Below are 26298 nucleotides of genomic sequence, written 5' to 3' on the forward strand. Positions count from 1 at the left end.
CACTTGGCACAGGACATCTCTCGGGGGTCCCAAAACTCAGCCTTCACGAGTTGCACTAGTTCTGGGAACCAGGCGGTGCTGGGGCATACCAGGGTCACAATGATCGCACGCCGAACCTGAGTTTTCAGTCTCCGAACCAGAGTAAGCAACACGCCAGTTGGTGGGAAAGCATACAGGAGGCCTGGTTGCCAGACCACCTGGGCCTGAGAGTCGACCCCTAGTGGCGAGTTGTCAGACCTGCGGAGAGAGAACTAGAGGGGGTATTTGTGATTCTTTATACTTGCAAAGAGATTGATCGCAGGAGCCCCGGATCTCTGCCAGATCTGGTCTCTTCAGGAGTCTGTCACAGCCCACTCATCCTGCTGAGCTCCTCTGGACAGGCGATCATTTTTTAAGCCGGAGTGCTGCCACTCGAGATTGCACGGACCAGAACCGGAAGAGAACTTGGATGGTGATAACCCTAATTTTGGGCAGAAAATAAACAGACCCAACACCAAAGTAATGCATCTTATTTTTATTCAAGTTAGACTTTGGGTTAGATGTATAGAAAGTTTTCTTTCTACACACAGGGCCGGGAGCAGAGGTGAGAACAGCCTGGTCCTCAGACCAGCAACGGCGTTTCCCCGGGTACCGGCTGTGTGTGGAGGAGGTGGCTGTGGTGAGCTTATGCTCCGCTGAGAGCTGCGCACGCTGGAGCCACATACTCAGGTGCTGGGCATGCGCAGCGTTGCGGAACTGCCCCCCCCCCCAGGAGGCAATGGCCTGGGTCATACGGAGCACCATGCCAACGGACTGTTGAATCTCCAAAATCTCTGGTGGAGTGAGAGAGGTTCTGCAATGGACCAGCCTGTCCACGGAGCTCATAAAGAGCGCGCTGATGTTCTCAAGCGCTATGAGCTGGTTGCCGCTGGCGTAGACACCATTCCACTGTGCAATGGTGGCTCTGTCAGCACCGGGTGGGATGTTCAGTCCTCCAGGGGCAGGTCAAGCTCCTGGGGTGAGCGTATCACGCATGACGGCTGAGGGAGCGGGAACCCTGCACTGCCGATCCAAAACCTCGACCTGGCAGTAGGCTGCGTAGCGGACCACAGGCGGTCCTAGTGGCACTAAAATAATGAAATGAAAGGACGCAGACATTTAGTTGTCTGGAGAATAACTAAATGCCGTCGCAGAAAAATAGCTCGACAGGCCACTAGTAAGGTGAACGAGAGTGTCCTTCTGGTAGCTGGAGTGGTGCCAAAAAGAGCCAACAACGGGTCTGGAGTGATGTTCTTCTTGGTGATTGCAGATAATGTATGAGTCCAGTTGGAAGCAGGTCCAGAACATGTGAATGAGGGTGACCTCTGGTCCCCCACATCTGTTACATTAACGACTTACATCTCAGTAGATGCATGACAGTCTGGCTTTAGACATGTGGGCTCTGTGCACCACCTTAAACTGAAGGAGACAGTGACGAGCACAAAAGGAAGTCTTATGTACAAGAGCTAAAATTGATTCCCACTTCTCTTCAGATATTATGAGGTTGAGATCATGTTCCCAAGTGTCTTTGATCTTTTCAAGTGGAGTCTGAATGGTATTAAGCTGTTTGTAATAGATCACTGAAATAAGATGTTTGATGGATGTCTCTAGGTCCAGTATGTAGTCCATAAGGTTCAACTATCTGTAGAAGTGTGATAAGGGTAGATGATATTTTTAGAGAGCTGTTCAAAACCACTAAGAGAGTGATTAATGAAAAGATCCTTGAACTTGTGTAGTCCTTTTCTATGCCGTTCGAGAAAGGCCTCAGCAGAGACAGACAGTTTAAAGTTATTATTAGTAGTCGGACCAGAGAGGGAAAATCCTGTAAACCAAAAAACGTCCTGAACTGATGCCAGATTTTAACAATAGGGTTGTCAGATATTTTTGAATGGAATAGACTTTAGCTCCATTTGAACCCATGTGGGACAGTCAGTTAGCAAAATGTGACTAGTGTATGATGCAACGTAAATTTGCAGCCCAGTAGTAAAGACGGAAGTTTGGTAACCCCATGGCTCCCATTTGAATATAACAGAAAAGCAAATCCAAAGCGTCACCGAACCAGGAAGAGCCAGGAAGCCACGAGGAACAGAGAGACAAAGGACAGGCAAAATACAAAACACAGAGCACCAGGGTTTAGAAAAAGGTGAACAGAAGATGATTCAACGAACGGATAAATATACAACGGATAGAGAGCAAGCGAATGGAGCGAATTACCACTGGGACACATGAAGTAGATCTGGCACCCGTTGCTGGCGTCCAGGTGTACTTGGCTCCAGACGTGTGCCACAAAACAGGAAGGAAGGAAGGGGAAACAAAACGGGAGTCAAGGGGACAAAATAAAAGCGGATCAAAACAGATGATATGGAAGAATTCAAGTTAGGCACGTAAACAAGGAGGTCATCCGCGTATTGGGAACCTCTGTGCTTAATTCCATTTTTCCATGTACCTGTGATATTTTCACAATTGCGAAGGGCAATAGCTAGCAGTTTTCCAGTCTTCGTGCCTGAACCTGGACTAGAAATTTAGCATCTACATTCAGTAAAGAAATTGGTCTATATGATGAACAATGGATAGGATCTTTGTCCTTCTTTGGAGTAAGGATGATATATGTTTCGTAAAATGATGCCAGTAATGTATTGTTGTTGTTGAAAGATTTAGATAACACCAAACTTAGTTGTCGGGTCAGAAGTTATTAGAATGTTTTAAAGAATTCTATCGGAAAACCATACGGTTCTTTCCTCGACAATTTGCCACTCCAGTGAAATGTGTTTTCAAGATATGTTTGCAATAGTTCTTGTTGTCTTTGTTTCATTTGGAAAGATGTAGAAATATGAAAACTTTAGAAATGTTGAGGAGCAAAATTCTCTGCTGCTAGTCCATGTGGTGCCACCCGGCGGATCCCCAAGATCTTTATTGTAGTCAGGAAGTTCCATGACAATGTACTTTCATGAACATCTTAAGAGTGAGATAACTATTTTACTTTTCAAAAAGTATACACATAAATCAAGCACTCTCTGCCCTTGAAGCAATTAAAAGTAAATAGTTTTTTAGGTGAAAGAGTCATTGGAGATGTGATCTTTGCTTTGTTATTGTGTCACCTTTACAAAATTGACAGATTTTCAATGTTCTCATCTATTTTTTATGTCACCATAGGCACAATTTGACAAGTTCAAAGCTCGACTGTCGTTTGTGCTGGTCAACAATGACCACTGGAAGTTACTGTTTTGTAACTACATCTTAATATTATACAATTCACTGTAATACCACAAATATGGGTCTAAATATATTTTTCCATTATTCTTGTCACAGGACATTCACACAGAGACGTGCACAGTCGTCCTAGTGGATCCCATTGTCAATGACTTCCCACCTTGACAAATCAGAGAAAGCCACAAAAAGAATCAAGTACATTGGCATAATAATTACACCTTTGCAAGATTAGTTGACAATAATATGTGGGCTGATGATCATTAACCATACTTCATTTATTTTAAATATTCAAAGAGGATTACTTGTTATTATAAGTGGTTTTCAGTTACCTTTTCACATCGTCAATCAGGGAATTCTTTAATGTGAGAGGAACATGACATGGCAAGACTGACTTTGCCAGGATGACACCCTCTAGGATTCTGGTGAATGAAATCTTAGAGGCATCAGGTAGACGGAATGATTTACAATACTTGACATTCAATATCATCATTTTAAACATATGTTTATGTGTTTCAGTGTTTGATGAAAACAGCTGTCGTGGAATGTGTGCTGAGAAAAGAGGTTGTGGACCACCACTAGCAAACTGGGTTAGATGTTTTAAAGTTAAAGATAAGCATAAAATGTTAAACGTAAGCACTTTGTTTTTGTCATTTCCAAAGGTCCAGTGTGATTCATGTGAAATTTGGCTTCATTCACAGTGTTTGGTCTGTATGTAAGATTATGGTATGGCCACAGAAAAGATTGAAGAAGTAGAGAAGTCAAAATGGAAATGTGACTTGTGTAAATAAATTAATGAGTTGAAAAATGCATTCTGTGTATTTAAAAGAGAAAACAAAACACAATACAGAATGCCATTAAAATAAAGTTGAATCACATTTGTTCATAGTCGAGTGTCACATGATGGGTTACCCATCATGTATGTATGTAGTTTTAGAGTCATCAGGTCGAACATTATTGAAGAAATAGCAGGAAAATCTGAATATATCATTATAATACTAAAATCAAAACAGTAAAATTATGAAACCAAAGTGTCCGTCTCTAATGTGTCTCATGCCTCCTTACTGTTTATAATCACGTTGGACTCAGTTGAACAGTTTTCCTGGATGGTATTGAAGAAATTGTGGGGAAATATGAATATATCAATAATAATAAAATCATTGCAGTGAAGTTGTGAAATTAAAGTGTCCGTCTGTAGAGTGCCTCATGTCTCCTGACTGTTTACAATCACTTTGGATTCATTTGAATACTTTTCCTAAACGCTCTTGATGAAATAATGCAAACGTCTTCACTGACGTTATTGATAATTTCACAACTTCACAACTTGTCCGAGATCTTAAAAGCAATGAGTATTTGAAATGCAAAGAACACACACACACAAACACACGTATATTTATGCTTTTGTTGTATATGAGTACAGAAATTAGCATCATATGTCAGCTTTTTTCAACCACCCCTTTTATCTGTTTACACATTGATGGGTTCCATTTTCAGGGTGATTATCATTTCTATGTTGTACGCATGTGCTTGCACGTCTCACTTATGAATGTAGGTGTGTCTTTATGATGACATTTCAAAGATGAAGTCCATCTGCACTGAGTTTCAATGTTGTGTTGACTATATGTAGGTAATATCTGAGATGCTCACTTCAAAGTAGAGAGGTTAGGTTGTTCTCTAAGTTCGTCTAACTATCAGTATAATATCCCTGTAATTAGAAAAACGAAATTTGTATGGATTATCGGTCAAAAAAAGCACACTGAGCGGCCTTGGGATTTAGTTTGATATTTCGCATTAATTCATGGTAAAATGCAGTAAATTTGAAAAATGTATGCCTGCAGAGAACCTGGAATCTATAGCTGCCTGGGATGTGCTTTGATCTGGTATTAGGTTTTGATAAAATAGACTTAGAGGTGGACATACAGTATTTTGTCACAACTGATACATTAAAGATATGACATCTATTTTTTGAACACTTGTAAATCCAAACAAACTGACCCAAAAACAACAACAATATTCTTTTGCGATTCGGTTCCCATGTATTCTGGATTAAACCCCAACCCCCATGCTGATGCCTGTTGTGGTGGGTGAAGCACTGCCGGTAAAACAGTGAATGAATGAATTGAAAAATAACACTTGTTGGTTTGTGTGCAGTCCCACCCGGACACTCTCACCACCCTTATCTGACTCCTTGGTGAAGACCCCTCCCCTGACAGGTCACGTGATGCATCAACATCAATGCAACAACAACGGGATTTTCCGGAATCTGCTTATCCAGCTATATCTCTGTGCAAAACACAATTTAGGATTAAGTGATCTGCTCTTCACTCTCATGGTGTAAAATGCTCTTGTTGTTTGTAGCCACAATGCAGATGGAACCACACTCCGGGCACATTCTGTGGATGGATGTGGCCCAGTGTGGAGCGCTATCCAAGTGACTACGTTTTACGAAAGAGCTATAATAGAAATGGAGGGCTGTGATTGGGCCACAGCATGCACCTCCGGGTCCCTCAGCTGACCTGCTAATCGTCATTACATTCGTGCAGGCCACCTGAGGTCTGATCTGTCAATGCAGAAACTCCTGAAAAGCTGAGGACCCTTATCCAGCTACTCCTTATAATGAAATCCCAAAATGTTTTTCCTTTGTGTGTAACTGATCTTATCGTATCCCCCACTGGACACATAAGATTATTGCCTGTTAGAGAAAACTGCCCGCTGTGCAGCATCTGCTTAATTACCACAATTTGTATTTTATGATATTAAAAAAAAAAGAATAAAAAACACTCCAGTGTCCTTGACCGCAGTTCTCTTAGTCGAACTACATGATCTGGATAATGTGGTTAATAGCGCAACTAAGCTAGCATGTAGCCGGATAGCTCGACTATGATTGGACTGGGTGAAGGGTGAAGCTTCAGCAACGCAGCAGAACTAAACAAATTCCTAGAGTTATCCCGATCGAATGATGTCTAATCACCTTGTTTACAATCAAGACGACGATGATACCTTAGATGTGTAAATATTGTATGAAACAATGTTTATCAGATCATCAGTTTATTTATAATAGTGGCACATTGGAGAAAAAGTTGAACCTGTGTTTATACAACCAGGAATGAAAAGCATGAAGGCAATACACTCAAACCCATAATTCAAGAGCTGACCACAACAACACATTAACTAAAAACAGAGGGAAAAGACACCTCCATGACTTTTCTGACATTGACCATAGTGATTTATTCATGTGCTGGAAGTTAAAATCTAGTCAAACATAATTGTACATTCTCTCCTACAGGTTAGCCAATGGTCAATTCTATAGGAGCTTGTTCATCAGCCTGGAATGTTGATGTACTGCTTCCACAAATGCCCCCACATTCTCTGGGTCCATGTCAGGGTACAGGCCATGGCCCAAGTTGGCGATATGGCCCCGAGTGCCAAAATCCTCCAGCATTTTCTTCACAATGTCAGATATTCTTTCCTGCAGGGCAGATGGGAACACACTCTCTGATCAATGAAACAGCTACAGTCAAACATTTTTTTTATTAACAAAAGTGAATGAAGTATCTCATAGGGCATCCAGAAATGCTGAAGGCAGTTGACACGCTTCAACATTGCGTGGATGTCTGAGTCAGTAGCGAATGAGTGTCAGACTGGGGTGGTGTTTCCCCTATTTACAAAGGGTGGTGTTCCAACTACAGAGGAATCACACTCCTCAGCCTCCCTGGTAAGGTCTACTCTAAGGTGCTGGAGAGGGGGGTCCGATCGTTTGCTGAACCTCAGATACAAAAGGAGCAATGCGTATTCCGCCCTAGCCGTGGAACTACGGACCAACTGTTTACTCTCCCAGGCTCTGGCTCGAAAAGACAGACCTCCGTGGAGAAAAGAGATTTCTCTGTGATCCTTAAATGAAGCAAATCTAAGTTGAAAAGTATAAAAGATATCGCACTGACGATGTTTTAAGCAAATATCATGCAGTCCTACTTTGAGGAAAACTAAATTATAAGCCAGTAAGGATTTTAAGATAATGACAGCATTTCAGAAGAAGATCACTGCTGAATGTAACACAAAGACATCAATATTGAAAGAGTATTGGGAGAATATTTTAATAAGAGGAAATCAAACAAATGCAATCTTCCTGTCACAATGTCCATAAAGTTTATCTTTTGAAAAAAGAATGAAGAGGAGGATCTCACCTTGGGAGCATAGAGAGCACAAGGGTCCATGTTCCCCTGCAGACTCACCTTGCCTCCTGTTCTCTCCCTGAAACATCAACATGTTAACACAGTGAACATGAAAGCCAGAGACATGACGAGGCCACAGGGATTGTATTGACCCATTGTCACAGAAGTAACCAGCTGTCCACTGTAGGGATGTGACTGATCAATGAACTGCAAAATTGTCCTTGAGGGTCAAAATGTCAAAATAACTGGGTCATTATAATTGGTTCAGAGCCCTCGTTAAGGGTATCCATCTGTTTTGGATGGTTAAGTTCAAGGTGGAAGGCTGAGGAAAGCATTGTGTCAATGAGAGGTCCTCATAAGGATAGAGATACAAGTGTATGAGTGTAGGTTTGTGTGCGTGTGAAACTTGCATGTTTGTGTGTGCATGTGTTACCGAGCTGATCGAGGGTCAATGGTCCAGTCCAGTCCGATAACCTCATAATAAGATTGGGACAGATCTTCCAGGGCATAGTGTGCATCTTTGGCAAACACAATCTGTGGCACAAAAATGAGCAGAATTCAAAGAGGGATTTATATTCTGGTAAAGTGTTTTCATCTAATGGTGCTTTATACCATGCTCACTACTTCCTGCTGAACTGAGACTTAATACTGTATGTGATTAGGAAGAGATTAAAAAAAACAAAGATGCATGTCGTGTAGAAATTCTGCAGGCAGTCATTGCAAAACAGAAAACATTAGCTATTTCAAAGTTAATGAGGAAAAGTATACTAAACACTCCTGTGGTCACTGCTATCCTCTTGCAATGAAACCAGCTGCATTGCAAAAAAAGAAAAGAAAAAAAAAATCAAACGACAACTACAGAGAAAAATAAATGTTTGGAATCAGACAGATTTGACAAGGGTTATTTCCTGGCTTTAGTGGTTGAACATTTCAAAGACAAGAGTTCCTAAGAACAAGGTCAAGCAACAGACATTGGGGACAGCAAAACCACAGGTCGGCAGCAAGCAGCACAGGTAGGGACGATCTAGCGACCAAGAAACCCATTCAGACGTCTCTCAGCAACCATAAGATGACGAGTGACCGACAAAAACCTGGGTGTGAAGTGCAATGCGAGAACAGCAGCCAGACGTGTGGCTCAAGTCATGTAAAACTTGGAAAAAAGCCCTTCAACAATGAGGCGAGCCAGGCTGAGATTTGCAAAAGACAATATACAATGGACCATAGGGGACTGGAGAAAGGTCATTTTCTAAGAGTAGTCCAAGTATTAGCTTTGCCCAACACAGCTTTTGCCCAACCAGACCTGTAGATGCCAACAAGGCACAGTGTCTAGTGCACACTATGAAATTTGGTAGAGGATGAGTGATTCAGCAAGGCTGAAATCAGTAGATTTGTGTTCCCTTAAAGAAAACAAGATTCCTTCTGCCTCAATTCTGAGCAACGTTTTTCAGCAGGACAAAGTTCTGTGCAACACAGCTAGAACACATACACACACACACACATATATATATATATATATAACAGAAAGTATGGATAGCCAAATCAAGTAGTGTCTTAATTTTGACAATATAATTTGATTTAGTTTTAGTCCAAGTTTAGTCCACTTATGCAATTTCAAAGACTGACATGCAATGTAATATTCGTCCCAATTCTGTCGTCTAAATTGTTTTGGTATTAGTCAAGTTCACAAAATAGTCCACAAAATATTATAAATTCACAAAAAGTACAGTAGATGAAGTCAACTAAAATTAGGTTTGTAATAGAATATCATCTTGTCATAGAGGTATTCTGTCACTTAGATTAAGAAAAACAATTAAGTTAACTTTTTCATGCTACACCAACGTTGGTAAAAGAGTCTCTCTGACCTGGCGTACCAGCATTCATCTCAAACAGTGTCTCCACAGAAAACTCTGCTGAACAACCATTCAACAAGACCACAGTTCTCTTCTTCATCTGGATGAAACCGGACTGAGTGCATATGTAAACGTTTGGCCACACCTCTTATTCAATGTATTTTCTAAATGTCCATTGCATTCTATTTGCATTGAAGAGTTTCAATGAAGGCATGAAAACTATGGATGAAGGCATATGAAATTATGTAGTAAACAAAGAAGTGTGTAATTACTGGAACCATTTTTTTATATTTTAGACACTTCAAAACAGCCACCCTTTGCTATGATTACTACTTCGCTCATTCACCTGATAAGGTTTTCCAACCGGCTTTCCATCATGAAGCTTATTAAGAAGGCCAAGGGTTTGCAGTGCAGGTGGCTACTTTAAGTCATCTAAAACATGAAACATACTTAGAGTTGTTCATCATTTTCTCTTAATAATTCATCATTCCATATGTCGTGCTTCATATATTTGATGTCTACAGTATGTATGTACAATGTAGAAAGCAGTAAAAATAAAGAAAAAAAACACTGAACCTTTGCAAATCCCAGGTTAGTATTGGCAGCCTTCCTTGCCTCTCCACTCCAAAGCCTAACCTCAACCAATTTCAAAGAGTCATTTTGCTGAAGAACTCAATTGTCAAAGAGCCATCTGAATACAGGACTATTCTGTAGTTCTTATTGTAAAGTCATTTCAACTGACAATGTTAGATACAGCATAAGGACAAATAACTGAACTTATTCGTGCAGTTAAGCGGAAATGAACAGGTGAGAAAAGTTTAGATAAATGTTTTATCTCACTAGTGGAACATCCTGCCGATCCTCCTTGATCTTGTCTTTGATGCGCCGCGCAATATCTCGTAGATAAGGTAGTGAGAACTCTCTGAATTCCACTGGGCCCAAAATGCCAGCATGGGAATCGAACACCTGTAGTGCCTGTGGGGAGGAAATGTGTTTTATTATGTTTTTTTAATCACAATGAACATATACATGTTTTAAATGAGTGGGGTTTAACCCAGTAGTTAACTACTTACATTGGTGACTAAAACCACCATTCGGCATGAACATTCACATTTGAGGTTAAATATAATAGTTCCTTAATATTCTAAGAAGATTTATTCTTGTTGTGTGCTGGATCTCCTACTTAAGATGGGTTTCGAAATAGTGGCCACTGGATGAGAAAGCGACACTATAATGGGTTTGGACCAATCAGCTAACCAGCAGTAGGAGTGGCTCACGTGTCAGGAGAGCTCCGTGCAGAAATTGACAGCTACGGTGGATTTGCTGCACAGAAAATGTGCAGACTTGGAGGCTCGCCCGAGGAGAAATGATATTCTGGTCGTGTGATTGCCCAACGAATCGACAGATGGTCTTCCCACGGAATTCATGGCACCATTTCTGCAGAATTTATTTAGAGAGGCCTTTATCAAACGCACTCTCCCTCAAACCTTGACCCAGGCTTCTATCAACTCACTTTTAAAATTGTATCCACGTTATCAGCACGCAGGTGAGAAAACATTTCACCATCAATTATCTCAATAGACCAAACATTTATTCGAGGCAGACACTTTTTTTTGTATTTAAAATGCTTTATAATTCAAACTCCTCAAAATTTTATCTTTTTCTCACTTTGCAAAAATTCAGACTTGGAAATAACTTTTTATCTTAGTTTTTATCAAGTTAGTTTATAAATTACCACACACATAAATGAGAACAAATGGATTAAATTCTAAATATTTCAATCTTGATTGCTCTACAAGCAAAGGGTGTCCACTGAGTCGCCTACTATATGCAATTGCTATCGAACCCCTATCAATAGCTTTGCGAAACAACTTATATGATCTGGTATATCTCGAATGGGGGTAGAAGTAAAATTGTCTTTATATGTAGATGATCTTCTTCTGTTCATTTCAAGTCTCTCTCAGTTTGTTCCTACTATACCTGCAACTTTAAATGATCTATGCAGCATCTCTGGCTATAAACTTAACTTAAGCAAAATCCTATCAGTCAATAATTTAGCTAGACAGTACCCACTTAATACATTGTTTTTAAAATACAGAGGGGGGCTTTAATTACCTGGGGTGTTTGTTACTGAAGAAAAATACATTTTGAGAAGGTATTTCCAACCGTTACTGGGTCAAATTTGATTGGATTTAGAAAGATGTAAAATGTTTCTACGGTGGCCAAAAGAAACACAATTAAAATGAATGTATTCAATCGACTTTATTTGTTTACTTTTTATGTGTCCCAATCTTTATTTCCCTTGATTTTTTTAACAAAACTAAGACTAATATTGGCATTTATGTGGAATAAAAGACCGTTTTAAAAGACAGTTCGTTTTGCCAAAATGTTTGACCATATGTCTTATGCGAGTGACAGATGTAAACAAGATCCAAATTATATCAATATGTTTTGGCTCTCTCCTTAGTTGGAGAAATATTGTGGGAACATAATTGTATTTCACACAAAAGTGATCAATAGCAACATAATCCCAGTCCTTGGTCTGTTTTATATGGGGTTAACCCCATCAACCTACAATTTATTATTCATTAAGAAGAAGGGAGAAGGAGAGGGAAGCCAGGGATTGCACATAGCATTCTGTGTTGAATGCTAAAGCATGCTAAAAAAAACCGTAACAAGTGACAATGGTGGGCAGTGACAGTCCTGTCATTGATGAGATTTGTTCAATGACATTAAAGTTCAGTTGAGTAGGTCACACGCTTATGTCACCAGCTTGCATTTATTTAATTCCTTACTAAGAAGTTAAATTCTCATCCTAAGAATCGTTTGTAGTAGAAAATCATGTACTTTATATGGCATCACTTCTTACAAAGAGTGAACGGGTCTACGATACCTGAGCTCCAGCTGCCACTTGTCCCAGCAGATACTCCACGATCACATCAGTCAGCATCTTCAGAAGCATGTGACTAGCCTCAGGGTGTCGGTAAAGCCAACGCTTAGCCTTTGAGTGAGTGGTGGAGCCACCTCCTTCTATCATATAAGACATCAGGGTCCACTGTAATCAAAAAAAATCCTGCTAACCTGAATGCTGACAGAGAAATCTTATCCATGCCAGTGTTCTTGACTCACCGGAGCACCACTGAAACCAATTAGAGGGACTTTGCCCTCCAGCTTGTGTCGTGTCAGGGTGATGGCTTTGAAAACATAGCCTAGTTCCTTTTTCACATCCACTTGAGCCGACAGACGCTGCAGGTCTTCAGGTTCCTTCAGAGGTTCTGTGAAAGTAGGGCCTTTACCTGCTAACATCTTGACATCCATACCCATTGCCTGTAACAAGAATTTGCCAGAAATGATAGCAGATTATACAACAATGGTTATATGTTGTTATGGATCAGATGATACTAAGTTTACAGTCAAAGTGGTATGGGCCAATTTTGGAAATTATGTTGCTGTTTAAAATGCTGTACAATAAATGTAAATGTAAAATAAATAAATGTATAATTCTAAGTTACTTGTTAATAGCAAACACATTTATATTGACTTCTGAAGATAAAGCAAACAAAAATTCGACAAGTTCTATGCAAACAGAATCATAGCATCATACACTTGGCAGGTAAAACCACATGGGAACATTAAATGCACAAAACAAAGGATCAAAATACAACAGAAGATGAAGTCTTGATAAAATGTTGAAAAGCTTGTTTTGCACCTGTGGTACAACCAGGATGTCAGAGAAGATGATGGCGGCATCAAAAGCATAACGTCTGAGAGGCTGAAACAAAGAATAAAATGTAACTCTTAACAAAATATGATTTACATCAACTGCTCTAAAATTCTGGAGAAAAAAGGGGAGAATGGTGGCAAATACACACATTCTTTTATTATTACTGTTAGTAGTATTTTTTTGTATTTTAATTCCACATAATTCCGTCCATTATGATTTATAACTTTCACAATTCTTGCATAGGCTCAATTCGAAAAAAAAAAAAAAAAAAAAAAAAAAACTATATATGCATTTGAGTTGTTCATAATGGTAATTGTGGACGATATGACGTATGACAATAAATCATGAACAATAAGAATAATTTGACAATCTAATAAAGTGAGGAGATTACATGGATTCAGTAACACTTTTTCTATATACCATAGATCTATGCTGATGACTCGTCCATCTTTTGCAGCGGAGGTGCGCATGAGCACAATGCTCCTCATCCCACATACACTCACAGCAAAGAAGCCGGTCAAATGTGCAACTTCAATTTGTTTTTAAACCTGATATACCTCTAACTAGACCACACAGCTTCACGACAGAATGAAGTTGTGTTCTTTGCTAAATCCAAAGACCGTCTGTACTGCAGTGCTGAACATGACATCTCACTTCAAAACTTACAATGACACCCACAGATTATCAGAGTTCCATGCTCCATTGTTTAAAAGTTTAAAAACTAAATTCATAATTAAACAAATGCACTCCAAACTTTGAAGAGACAAATAAGAATTGTACTTTGTACAAAACATTTATTTAAAATAAATAAATCAAGGTATAATTTGCCATATTGCGCAGCCCTTTCTTTAGACATGTGATCACTTTAATGATCACATGTAGTCAGTAGAACATCACAAATTTGGGGGAAAAAAAGTTCATATAGTATCGTAAAAGCACAGTACCTGAAGAGTGAGTTCGCAGCAGGCCTCTGGTGATCTGCACGTCTCAAAAAAGTCCTTCCCAGCCCTGAACTCACGAAACTCTGCAAGTTTGATGTTGCCGGTAAACAATGGTTCCAAGAAAACTTGTCATAGAATGTCATAGTATAAACTACCTGGCAGATATCGTCCTGCTTGTCTCATACACCAAACTGGAACATGTTCAGTTTCTTCTCCACGTGCTGCTCGCAGGAATGAGTCATTTTGGAGCTGAGGGAAGTCTTTGGAGCTGAAAGACATTTAGGTGAGTTACATACGATGTAAACCAGGACGATCCAGGTATTTTGAACATTGGACAACTTAACCATTAGTATGGAAAGCTGTTGGGTCATAAATTTGACATAGTTGATATCAGCCTTGATTTAATTCTGTGAGTGCCAGTTCTAGTGCACAAGTACACCTTACTAGTAAAGTTAAAAGTGTCACATGTACTAGTAGTAGAGCTAAAAAATGTTTACCAGTAGAATTAGTCGATGTTTCTGTCCACTAGTACCACTAGTAAGGCTATACGACCGCTTTCGTGAAGCTTAAGAGGTTACTAGTACTACTAGTAGAGCAAAACAATGTTTAACCAGCACTAGTACACGTTTCTGTCTACATGTACTACTAGCAGAGCTAAATGCAAATGAGAAGGCGGGACAGTCCACCCAGCCAAAATTTAACTTTTCAATTGCTAGCCAGTTTTCATGGTTTTTCACCAGCCCCAAAGTACATTTTTATGAAATTTAAAGCATAAAATTGTGTTATATTTGATTATGTTTGTATATTTACAGTGACAGTGACAATTGGGTGACTTACACTTTACACAATTGGTGATCAATTACATAAATTCCACCGAGACTGAAAAGGAGCAGAGTAGAAAGGAAGTAGTTTTTGAGGAAGAAGGCCAGGTTTGTGAATATTTTTATTTATTTTATTTTATATATTATTTTTCGAACTACGTAATTTTGGAAGCAATGCATCACACTACTGTGATAGAATTTAATAACTGAACAGATCAGAGATGTATGGATGACAACGGGAACACTGAATGGTAATGTTAATAAAGTAAAGTAAACCTCTCAAGAAGGGTCAGCGAAACATCACAAAACAAGTACTGCTGACACATATCGTGTATTTCGGTAAACTTAGGCGTTCCTTTACCGGAGAATATTGATGACTCCACACTGATGTTTTTGATAGCTTCTTTGCACTGATTTGACAGCTTCCCTGCTGTTTTAAGTTGGTATCAATGTTGGAATCCAGATTGTTTATCCAGTTTTAAAAATCTGTGAACATTTGCAGTTGCTAACAAAGCTTCCTTCAAGTCATCCCTCATTCTTTAAATTTCCTTCACCTATTTCTTATGCCGGTCTTCATCATTTGGTCAGGCTTACACGCTCATTGGCATCCAGCTGTCATGCAATGGTTCAGATTCTTGCTTTAATTAATCTACAACTAGATTTGTATTTATTTATCATTATAATTCAGCAGAAACATCTTTGTAGACGATATACGATAATTCCATACAGCACATTTATGCAACATTCCTCAGGTGTGTCATTGAGTTCACTTACAGGATACTGGAAGTCAAAATGGACTTCATTTTGAACACATCAAACACATGAAATTGAAAAAAATATACTTATCGTGATTTTTATCACCAGAATGGCAAAAATTTATCAAGACATTTTTTATTGATATTGTTGTATGTTTGATATGTGTGTTTCGAAATGAACTGTGGCATTTTAATAATAGAACACCCTACAAGCCATATTTCATTCCTCCACAGAAACAATTTGCTGTGTGTCTCAGATGCGCTTAATTTGATCACTTTCCTTGTTGTCTATGTTGTCAAGCATCAACTGAAGTAACTGTCAACTGACAGCTGCAGTCTGTATCAGCTGCTCAGCTGTCTTGTGCTTGAGAGTAAAAGTTTGCAGTACTGCAGTGTAAAATCGGACCTTAATTCACACAGTATTATCTCATGGACTAGTAGACTTTACAAGATGTTTCGTATTCAATCTAAATGCACTGAAAAGTCCTGTTAAACTGTTTCATGAGGTTTGCTCTACCGCACCAGGTTATTGAAGGGAATGATGGGATTGTGTTATCTATTAGAACATGCGTCAACTCCCTAAAACAATGAGAATTCAGTTAAGGCGGTCTGACTGATGATGACCGATACGCCTTATCAACATCTGACATACTATGGAAACCATACCACACCTTTCATTTAACAACGACATATGACAATCGACATTTGTCAGTCAGTTGCAGCTTCTCACCCACTAGTAAACTCCATTGAACTCCTTCGTCAACGTGGTAATGCGGCACCAAGGAAAATAAAAGGAAATACAGTAATGGTGTTTTCGTGGACACGCATTACTCAGACTACGTAATATAAGTAAATGAGTCGTTCTACGAGCCTCATTATTAAAACATTATGTCAGGAAAATCTGTAAACTAAACAGGACTGCGATAACATACTTTCTTTCCAAAGAAACACAGAGCAGAAGTATAAGAAGATAAGTACAATAAGCAGTACTGCACGTCATCTGCATGTCAATGTGGTGTTACATAAATTATGCGCCACTGTGATAACAACATGACTGTTACAAAAACAATGACAGTTCAGATACTGTCATAACATGAATGCTCGACAACAAGCGGCAGCCACGACAAGCGCTCTCGGCTTACATTTAGAAGTGTGGGGAAGACTTACAGTATCAAGTCGTCTTTACTCATTTTACTACAAAAAGATGCAAACTGTCCGTAAAAGACGTGGTTCCGCAGTCTTCCTCAATACAATCTTCGTAGGCAATGTCCCGGTCACTGCACAGGCTGAGGTATAAATGTAAGACCAAAGCACGCATGCCCGCCCATGCGCATTCGCCTTTCGTCCTGTACGGCAAAACAACAAGGACAAATGCTAACAGTGCGACTGCCCTTGTGTATTGAGTGCAGTGACTGTTATCACTGTCACTGCCTGATCTGGTCCGTCTGCCTGATGTGGTCCGCCGGAAATTCCGGTATTAGAACCGGAAATTGCGCATGTTTTACCAACTGAGTTTTACTGGGACGCGCATGCGTACATGGTTATATCGCGCAAAGGCGATAACTTATGAAAATTGGTGACTTATTAAAATATTTTTTTACTTAAAATAGTCTAGATTTAGAAATTGTATGTTTTATCTGCTATTCTATTTTTTTAATCCAACAACGTAAACGGACTCAAGCGCCGCACCACGGTAGACATGAACCTCGTTCAGGGGCAGAAGTGCTCACTCCTGCTCCTGTTGAATCTATGTGAAACAAATGAAAGGAGAAATGTTTCCCATACAATAATGATAGTACAATACATTGCACAGGTCAAATGTACTGAAGGAGCTTGAAATGCTATTGATTCAATCATGATGGATAAAAAAACAAAAAACAAAAAAAAAACAAGAATATTAGATAAAAACCTCACATTTCTAAATGTAGACTATTTTAAGTAAAAAAATAAATAAATCATTAATTTAAAAAATGTCATCACCTTTGCGCGATATAAATAAATACTGCATTACTGAATCAATAAGCATTTCACCTCGACCTATTAAATGTAGCTTAACCTTATTTCAGTGTGTCCACACCCTTGTCACTAATTCAATTAACATTCTTTAAATTGTACTTTAATCCATAAAAGAAAAAATAGTTCTAGTTGCAAAAGTTGGATTTACTAATCAAGGATGGAAATAATGTGATTATTTAAATGTGATTTGCATCATGATTAGAATGCATAGTCTATCAACAGCAACCATGCTGTTACTCCTGAAAAGTTGAATAATGTAAAAAAAAAAAAAAAGGACATAAAAGAAAGAAGTACATAACAAAGACAAGACAGACAAATATAAAAATCCACCTGGTCTGCATCGACACGCACAAACATTCAATATTAACAGTAATGATGGCTCTTTGCAGGAAAGATCAGGAAAGATCCCCATTTAAAAAAAAAAAAAAAAATGCTGGATCCTCTTATAGTGTGTTTTTGCATTTGCAACTTGCCAATAACTTCTTTTAGGCATGGTACATGAGATGGTGTTATTGTTTATTTCCATCGGGTCAAAATTAGATGTCGGGCCAGTAATGTTGTGAAGGCTTTTTAATCTTTTTGGAGTGAGGTGAGAGATAGTTCAGAGATGCCACATAAAGCTGTTAAAGTCTTTGGCCAATGTAGGTACCAGTCACCTGTGATAATGTCCTGAAGATCCTCTCCCAATAACCGGTCAGAGATGGACATGACCAAAACATATGTGTGTGGTTAGCTATTTAAATATGGCACCTGTCGCAAAATGGATCAATATGACTATATATTCTTGAGAGTTTTAGTCTTGTCCATTGCATGCAGTGAACAATCTTGCCTGATCATGTACATGATCAGTACATGTCAGGCACAAAAACTTGAAGTATGAACCCGTTTCAAAATTCTTTCCCATTGGACTTCAATGATTCTTGTTGTGGTATTTCTTGACTTCAATAAAGAGAGAATTGTCTTTTATGAATATTTATTGAAGAATCTTTGCAGACGGAGTGAGAGCACATGTTCAAACTAGGAAGTTGAAACTCTCACTGAGGAATTCTCAGCAAGCATACACTTTAATCACTGGATGGGGGGTACATAATAACATTGGAGATGACAAGCAAGAATGTAGCAACAACTTTGAGCATCTGCGAGACGCTCAGTTCTGATAAGTTCTGATAAGAGTACTGATAACAAGGAGGAATGGTTTATCAAAACACAATGAGGCAGCCTTCAAAAGTAACTTTCCATAAGTCTGAGCAATGTCAGTAACTTTAATGTGAACAGTAACAATAATTTTTCCATCACAATTCCCCCCTTTTAATTACAAATTAATAAAAGTCATGATAAAAAAAATGATAAACACTACTCATTATGACATTAAATGAGATTAAGTGTATGGCAATATATGTGATTAAGTGGGAAGAATAAATGTAAAAAGTAAAATGCTAAAGTAAATATGAAAAATATGGATAACTGCGAGTAAATGTAAAAGTAAAATATAGAAGTCAAATCTAAAAGTAAAACCTCAGAATAACATCAGAAAAACCAAGCCCCTTGAAGGGTTGAAGGTAAATCATCATACAAGAGAAGTAACTGAAACACACAAAATCTTTTGAATAACAATGGCAATTGTAGGAAAAGTATTTGAGTTCAACCTCAGCTGGCAGAGTGACATCATCAACCTGGCGAATATTGAGTGTAAAGAGTCAAGAGCTGGTCCACCAGCTCTAGGTGACAGTGAAGCCATCTTTTTTTCATATCCATAGACAGTGAATTTAGTTGATCAATTGTGTGTGTGATATTACCAGAAACCAGCGGTGGGAAAAACTCTAACCTGGAAAAACAACACTGGGATATACAGTGACATGAATATGATTATTATATGTACATGTAATATGTTTTGGGAAATTACATTAAAAATGAAATTCACTTTTGTCATAAATATCCTCATGATTTCTGGTTGTTTGGCCAGCAGAGAGGGCCTTGCAGGCCCTGACAGCCCGCCACTGCCAGAAACATCAAAAATGAAAGTGCAACAAGAATCACCTATCACGTGACATAAACCTTCCTGAGAGGCAAGCAATTTAGTTACATTAGCATGTTTCGGGAAGCTACTATGAATTGAGCCATAGCTAAGACACCAGAACCTCCATTGCATCGGAAATATGAACGGGGTCAAGTTGAACCATTGAGATGTCGGTGTCTGCCTGTCTTACCCTGTTTGGACTCTTTCAGAGCACCATTGGTGTCAGGCGCCATCTACAGCATCGGTTTGATGCTTCACTCGTCACTCAGCCTCACTTGAATCCCATCTGGGACAGCAGTTCAGAGTGGGACTCTTGAAGCACCTTCTCAGCATGCTTGGCATGTCGCAGGATGTCTGGAACCCGGTTCTCTCTCCACCCACCCACGAGGCTGGAATTAATCTTTTTGCAGATATCAGCACCGAGGCCATCATACAACACCATTTTCAGAATCGTTTCAAACATAGACTCATCACCAGTGTAGGTTTGTGGTTTTCCTTGCCCAGAGTGCGCCACACACTCTTCCTCCAGGCGGTAGAGGTACTCAGTTACAGTCTAGCTTTGATTTTGCCAGGATCTGGAGAAGACCACTCCTGGACTGCTTCACGCATTTCCGCCTCCATTTATGGGAGCATCAGCACAGGCCTGCCATCGGCGTCTGGACACTCAATCATGGGCATCTGAGTTTTTGAAACGTCAATGGTCTTACTTGTATGGGGTGGTGTGTTGCCTCCTGAAGGGCCTTCAGTGAGAAGTGCCATCGTGGGCTCAGCTTAAGAATCGGTGGCGTGTTGATGTTGGTGATGCAGTGTCTTTCACATGGCAGAGGCACCCAGTCATCTCTCCGATGTGAGATTTGACTTAGACTGGGATAAAGACCAGAGAAACATTCATCAGTTTGGGGTCTCTCACACTTTTCCTGCTTTTCCTCACATTTTCATGCTTTTTCTTATTTTACTTTGTTTGGCCACACTATTCCGGGACTCTTCCATCTACATTTTAAAACTAAATTGTTTTTCAAACTCACACTCTCCATTTCAATTTTCCTTTGTTTTTCTCATTTGAATCGCAAAGGTACGAATTTCTATATATCAAAAAAAATGTTGTTTAGGTTAGTATAGTTTGCATAAGTCTTCAAAAGTTGCAAATTTGTTATTTTTAAAATATGTAATCAAAAATGTTTTGATTCCAAATCTGGACCAAGTTAAGAATGCGTCATCCAATAAGTACGAGAGGAAAGCATCAAAATGACGTTTGAACTGAGTTCAAATCTTTTTGGCAGTTTTAACAACAGTATTCTGAATGGTCAACAGAATGGGACAGCTAGCAGGAGAGGGGGCAAGAGCAGGTAATGATACTGGTTTGACTGATCCGTTGCTATCCAAGCAGGTGGATTGTGGGTACCTTCAAAGCTCATCCAGTATTCAATATTACGGATATCAGTGGCCCAGTAGTAGCATTTTAAATTAGGTAATGCTAACCCTGCACATGACTTTGATCTCCGCAGAAGTTCTTTACGTGTTATTGGGCTCTGTTTATACCAAATCAATTTAAAAATTGCTGTATCTAATCTTCAAAAAATGTCTGTGGGATAAATATTGATATTAAATTTGATATTGATGATAGACTTGATATTGATATTGATATAGAATTGAATATCGGTTTCAGAGGGAGCTGAAGAGAGCTAAAGCCGTATACTCTGACAAACTTGGGCAGCAGTTCTCAGCCAGTGACTCGGCTGCACTGTGGAGAGGGCTTAAATTGGTCACAAACTACAGGCCACGTGCCACCCCCCACCATGAACAGCCTCGCTCTTGCACAGGACTTGAACAACTTTTACTGTCGCTTCGAGCAGCCATATTGCCCCAACACCTCTGTGGTCTCGCCAGTCCCCTGTTCCACGTTACAACAGAGGACTATGCTGTCTCTTAGTGACACAACTAAGATGAACGATGTCACGAAGACAGCAAAGACGAACACAGTCATTGATGAGCCACCCCCTCCCATCCCCTCTCCTACTCTTGACATCATGGAGCAGGACGTGCTCACTCAGTCCAGGAAGCTGAACCTTCGGAAGGCAGCGGGTCCGGACAGGGTTTCCCCTGCCATCCTGAAGCATTGTGCTGCTGAGCTGGCTCCAGTGTTCACGGACATCTTCAATGCTTCCTTGGTGTCCTGCCAGGATAACAGGACTGAATGACTACAGACTGGTGGCATTGACGTCTGTGGTCATGAAGTCCTTTGAGTGCCTGATTCTATCCCACCTGAAATCCATCACTGCTCCCTTCCTGGACTCAATGCAGTTTGCCTTCAGAGCCAACAGATCTGTGGACGATGCAGTGAACCAGGCCCTTCATTTCATTCTGCAGCATCTGGACTCCGTAGGAACCTATGCCAGGATCCTGTTTGTGGACTTCATCTCTGCTTTCAACACAATTCTCCCAGCTCTACTTGAAGACAAGCTTCGGTAGCTCAATGTGTCTGACTCCCTCTGCAGATGGTTAACAAACTTCTTGACCAGCCGGAGAATGTTCATGTGATCAGCCTCTGTTATTTTATTTTATTTTATTGACGGCACTTTATTCCGAAGCACTTTCCTAGTTGGTGGGATCCCACTGACTATGGCAATAAATTTGATTCTGATTCTGATTCTGATTGAAAGAGGCATTATGATTTGGGTAAAACATTCATTTTGACAGAGTTTATTCTTGCCACAAGATTGAGAGGAAGCAGTGAACAGCGCTCAAAAACATGATGCATTCGTTCCAAACACTGCAGAAAATTAGCCTTTAGGAGACCTTGAGCCAGTTAATAATTTTTTTTTACTGTATCCAAATCTCTCTAGAGTGCAAAAAAGGTATGGCAATTCCACCTGATCAAAGCCTTCTCTGCGTCTAAAGATATCACAGCCTCTGTGGTGGTATCATTGGGTTGGGTATAAATGATGTTGGACAGGCTTCTCAAGTTGAAAAAAGAATGCCTATTCCGAATAAAACCAGTTTGGTCTTGATATATGATTGTCAGAACTGACGATTCAAGACGTAAGGCTAGAAGTTTTGATAATTAAATTTTTTAGTTTTTAGTTTTGATAATTTTAAGTCCACAATCGAGAGGCTAATGGGGCACATGACAAGGGGTCCTTATTCTTTTTCAAAATTTGGGAAATTGGATCCCTGTGCAGGAGTTGAAGGTAAACTAAGTGATTCATAAGATTCGATTTACATGTCCACTAAAATAGGACCTAATTCATGTAAAAAAAAAAAAATCTTGTAGAATTCAAGTGAATATCCATCTGGTCCAGGGCACTTACCACATTGCATGGAATTAGCAGCAGCTAAATCTGGTGGCACAGTAAGGAAATTAAGTGCCTTAAAAAACTTAGATAGCTTTTTAAGGCACTTAGAGGCATCTATAGTAAGTGGCAAAACTCTGCAGCTCCATCTTATTATTAAAGTACAAAAAAGTGCTGTTTTTTTCACTGAAAAACATTTACAATCTGTGGTAAAAATATATTTTTATTCATTTGCCAGGGAAGATGGGGATTCATGAAGGAGTTTTCACCCTTTCTGAATTGGTCCTACCACTTCCATGTTGGCTGAACCATGCGTAGCGATTGGCTGGTCTTCAGCAATTACTTTACAAGTTAATACAAATTATTATGATGATTTTATTTCGAGATTAAGAATTATCTCCTGATAAATTGTATCGAGAATTTTTTTTCCCGTGATGATTTTTATCTCGTGATCACCGGATTTTGTGACTAAATCTCTATATACAATCAGAGAGTTGTGGGAGGACAAGCGCCACGGACTGAGAGCAGTTGATCAGCCTTTTTCATTTAGGTATGACTCACACGGAGAGTCTATTATTATGATGTATTATTTTGGGCAGAAGGCACTTGATCAGACTGCTTAAAAAAACTTTGCCGTCTGCAATATTCTCACTTGCAGACAGTGATTGACAATGTTGACGAACAGTTACAAAGCCATAGGAGACGTGGTTATAGGCGGATGTATATAAAATGGGCAGTTACCCATGCACTTAGGTTAAGATTTTATTTTGCGATAAAAATTATCTCAAGATACTAATTATAACAAGAGGAAAGTGTACAAAACAGTGGTCAGCCCAGCAATGTTGTATGGTTTGGAAACAGTGGCAGTGGAAAAGACAGGAGGCAGAGATGGAGGTAGCAGAGATGAAGATGCTGAGGTTCTCTCTGGGAGTGACCGGGATGGATAGAATCAGGAACTCGTATATCAGAGTGTTTAAGGAGACAAAGTCAGAGAGGCTAGATTGAGATGGTTTGGAAATGTACAGAGGATAGCCAGTACATTGGTTGGAAAATGTTGAGGTTGGAACAGACAGGCAGAAGGTGGAGAGGAAGGTCAAAGAGATTTATGGAGGTAGTGAAAGAGACATGGTTTAAGAGAAGAGGAAGCAGAGGACAGGGTGAGCTGGAGGAAGATGATCCGCTGTGGCAACCCCTGAAGGAAGAAGCCGAAAAACCCCCACTAATTATAACAAAACAAAGTTATCTCAAGATTAAAAAAAAAAAAAGTTGTGCATGTCACATTCAAAAAAATATACACATGCGTGTCACTTCTAGGACTCTGCACAGAACAAAGTGGCGAGAGGCATCATTTCTCAGGCTGCTAAAACAAATGAGATCTGATCCAAAAATCTACTTAGATGTATCAATATGGACAGTTATATGACCAAATCAGGACATAACAGAATACATTGAAATTATACAAGGAAATCAGTATCTTACTGCAAACTTACTGCACGTGCACATCAAGTTGGCTGCTTGATCGTTGGTTTTCCTTTTTTTTTCCTTCAGAGTGTGAGAGCTGCAGCTGCACGGAACTGATTTTGTTTTCTCAATCACTTAAGGTATGGAATGTTGTGTTAGTTTATGTACTTTAATTGTATGTGTTTATATTTTGTCTTTGTCATTTCTTTATATATTGTACATGTGCTAAGGTGTGTTGTATTTCTTTTTTTTTTTTACATATTTAAAGTGTGTGCCGTAAGCTGAGAGAGTGTGAGAGCTGCCGCTATACGGAACTGAGTTTGTTTTCTCAATCAGTTCAGAGAGGAAAAAAAAAAGAATTGGAAGACAATTTGACTCTTCAATTGGTTACGTCCCAAATGCAACGCAGACAGACAGAGAACCGTTCAGTAAGAGGGGACCGGTTACATAGGCACCACACATTCTGCTGGTGGTGTCACACTGTCACATCTTGCTGTGCGCTGGCTGCACCTGCAGGCTCAGTGCTCGCCTGACTGGCTCCAGCGGTGTGAAGGTGATACATAAAGGGTTGGCGATATACCTTTTTTGTTTTCTTTTCACGCAGTTCATGCTGCAACCCAAAATATGGCAACCCAGGCACTTGGTCTGTTTGCCTGTACATAGAACGTCCACTACATGCGGTTGGCCAGAAGGGTGGCTGGAGAGATGCCAAGCGGCGCTTAATGCTCTGTATATTGAGGAGCCCGGTACCGCTCTGCATCACTGCTGATTCAATGTGGGTTCAATCGCGTTTTGTTTGGTAAGCATTGCAGCTTTGACTGTTGATGGGCGTTCGGTCAGACTGTGTCATCAGACTGTGGATTACATTGCCGCAGTGGACCTGTATGGGTCCATGAAAGGAGTAGTGATGAACCATTCACGGACCTCTCTTGGACCTGTCACGGAGCCACCATGGAAAGCTGGGAGCTTAAGAATAGCTATTAATGTACTATTTCCAGTACTCATATTTCAGTCTTCAGAGTAAAAAGCAAGTAAGGGGGAAAATATTACACAAATAGCAAAATTGAAAGATTGTCTAAATATACTGGGGCGATAGAATAAGCCTTGAACCGGATTTCAATACACAGTAATATTACTATTCTGTTCACGTTGCAAAACACAGGGTAGCTCTTCCATCCCATTACTCTGTTAATTTGGTTTACATCCAGTGTCATTTCAATTGTGTATGACGAGGTCATGGAAGCAGCCATGGCTGTACAAATGTATATGTTGGCCAATGAGACAAGCTATTGACATCTCAACAACACTATGCATGTCAGACACATTGTTTGCTATAAGGAGGACCAAAAGTATACTCGAATATCGTATTTGAAGGGATTTGAGGTATTTGTTACACATGGTTAAAAGTAGCCAACGATATGCGTGGCTGGAGATTTACATGAAATTATAATAATGAATGCATTCTCATTAATCATTGCTGTTATACAAATCAACTGTGGACACAAGTGAAATCTGACTAAGTTTGGAACAGGTTATTATCTTATAATGGATGACGGTTTATTTCCAGATGATGCACCAGGCACAGCTAAGTTGCCACTGGTCCCCAATTAGTGTCTTGTAATCAATCAATAGATCACGATTTGAGTTGAAATACATTTTTGCTGCTGTTTTGGGAAATAGTGGCCAATGAGCATTTGCTGAAAATGAAAATTATTTCAATAAACTCAATGGATGTTTGTCTTAATGATAGTTTAATATTGATAGACATACTTCAGACTTGATGTTTCACCTTGATATCGATACAAGTTTTAGCTTAATTACTCTTAAACTTTATTGACACAAAGCAAGTTATATGCAGTCCTGGTCATTGAGGGGCTTCCACTCCTGGGTTAGGGGGTACATACTTTTGAAGGCAATTTTGTAATTTTAGGCAACCCATGGGTTTAAAAGGGATAATCACTATTGCTTGAACCTTGGTTTCATTATTGATTATCCCATTCTCAACGTTTTATTATCATTTATGATT

General features: G+C 39.5%; 1 protein-coding gene across 1 annotated transcript; it reads right to left on the reverse strand.

Annotated features, from left to right (window-relative positions):
- Nucleotides 1-6267: 6267 nt before the first annotated feature.
- Nucleotides 6268-16857, reverse strand: urod (uroporphyrinogen decarboxylase). Its single transcript, XM_053883084.1, has 10 exons — nucleotides 16656-16857; nucleotides 14068-14180; nucleotides 13916-13995; nucleotides 12957-13019; nucleotides 12377-12574; nucleotides 12141-12302; nucleotides 10088-10222; nucleotides 7831-7931; nucleotides 7410-7476; nucleotides 6268-6694 (listed from the first exon to the last, which is right to left on the reverse strand). Exons 1-10 carry the CDS (start codon nucleotides 16676-16678, stop codon nucleotides 6530-6532), a joined length of 1107 nt encoding a protein of 368 aa, XP_053739059.1. The 5' UTR covers nucleotides 16679-16857; the 3' UTR covers nucleotides 6268-6529.
- Nucleotides 16858-26298: the final 9441 nt, after the last annotated feature.

Source organism: Synchiropus splendidus, chromosome 13 (genome assembly GCF_027744825.2).
Source record: "Synchiropus splendidus isolate RoL2022-P1 chromosome 13, RoL_Sspl_1.0, whole genome shotgun sequence".
NCBI classification, from domain to species: Eukaryota; Metazoa; Chordata; class Actinopteri; order Syngnathiformes; family Callionymidae; genus Synchiropus; species Synchiropus splendidus.

What these genes read in the sequence shown, in the direction of transcription:
- urod (XM_053883084.1), bottom strand. Translation starts at nt 16,678, where the DNA reads ATGAGTAAAGACGACTTGATACT. An exon ending in AGTAAAGACGACTTGATACT is followed by an intron (nt 14,181 to 16,655) that starts GTAAGTCTTCCC and finishes AATGTCTTTCAG; the next exon opens with CTCCAAAGACTTCCCTCAGC. An exon ending in TTGGTTTCAGTGGTGCTCCG is followed by an intron (nt 12,303 to 12,376) that starts GTGAGTCAAGAA and finishes TTTTGATTACAG; the next exon opens with TGGACCCTGATGTCTTATAT.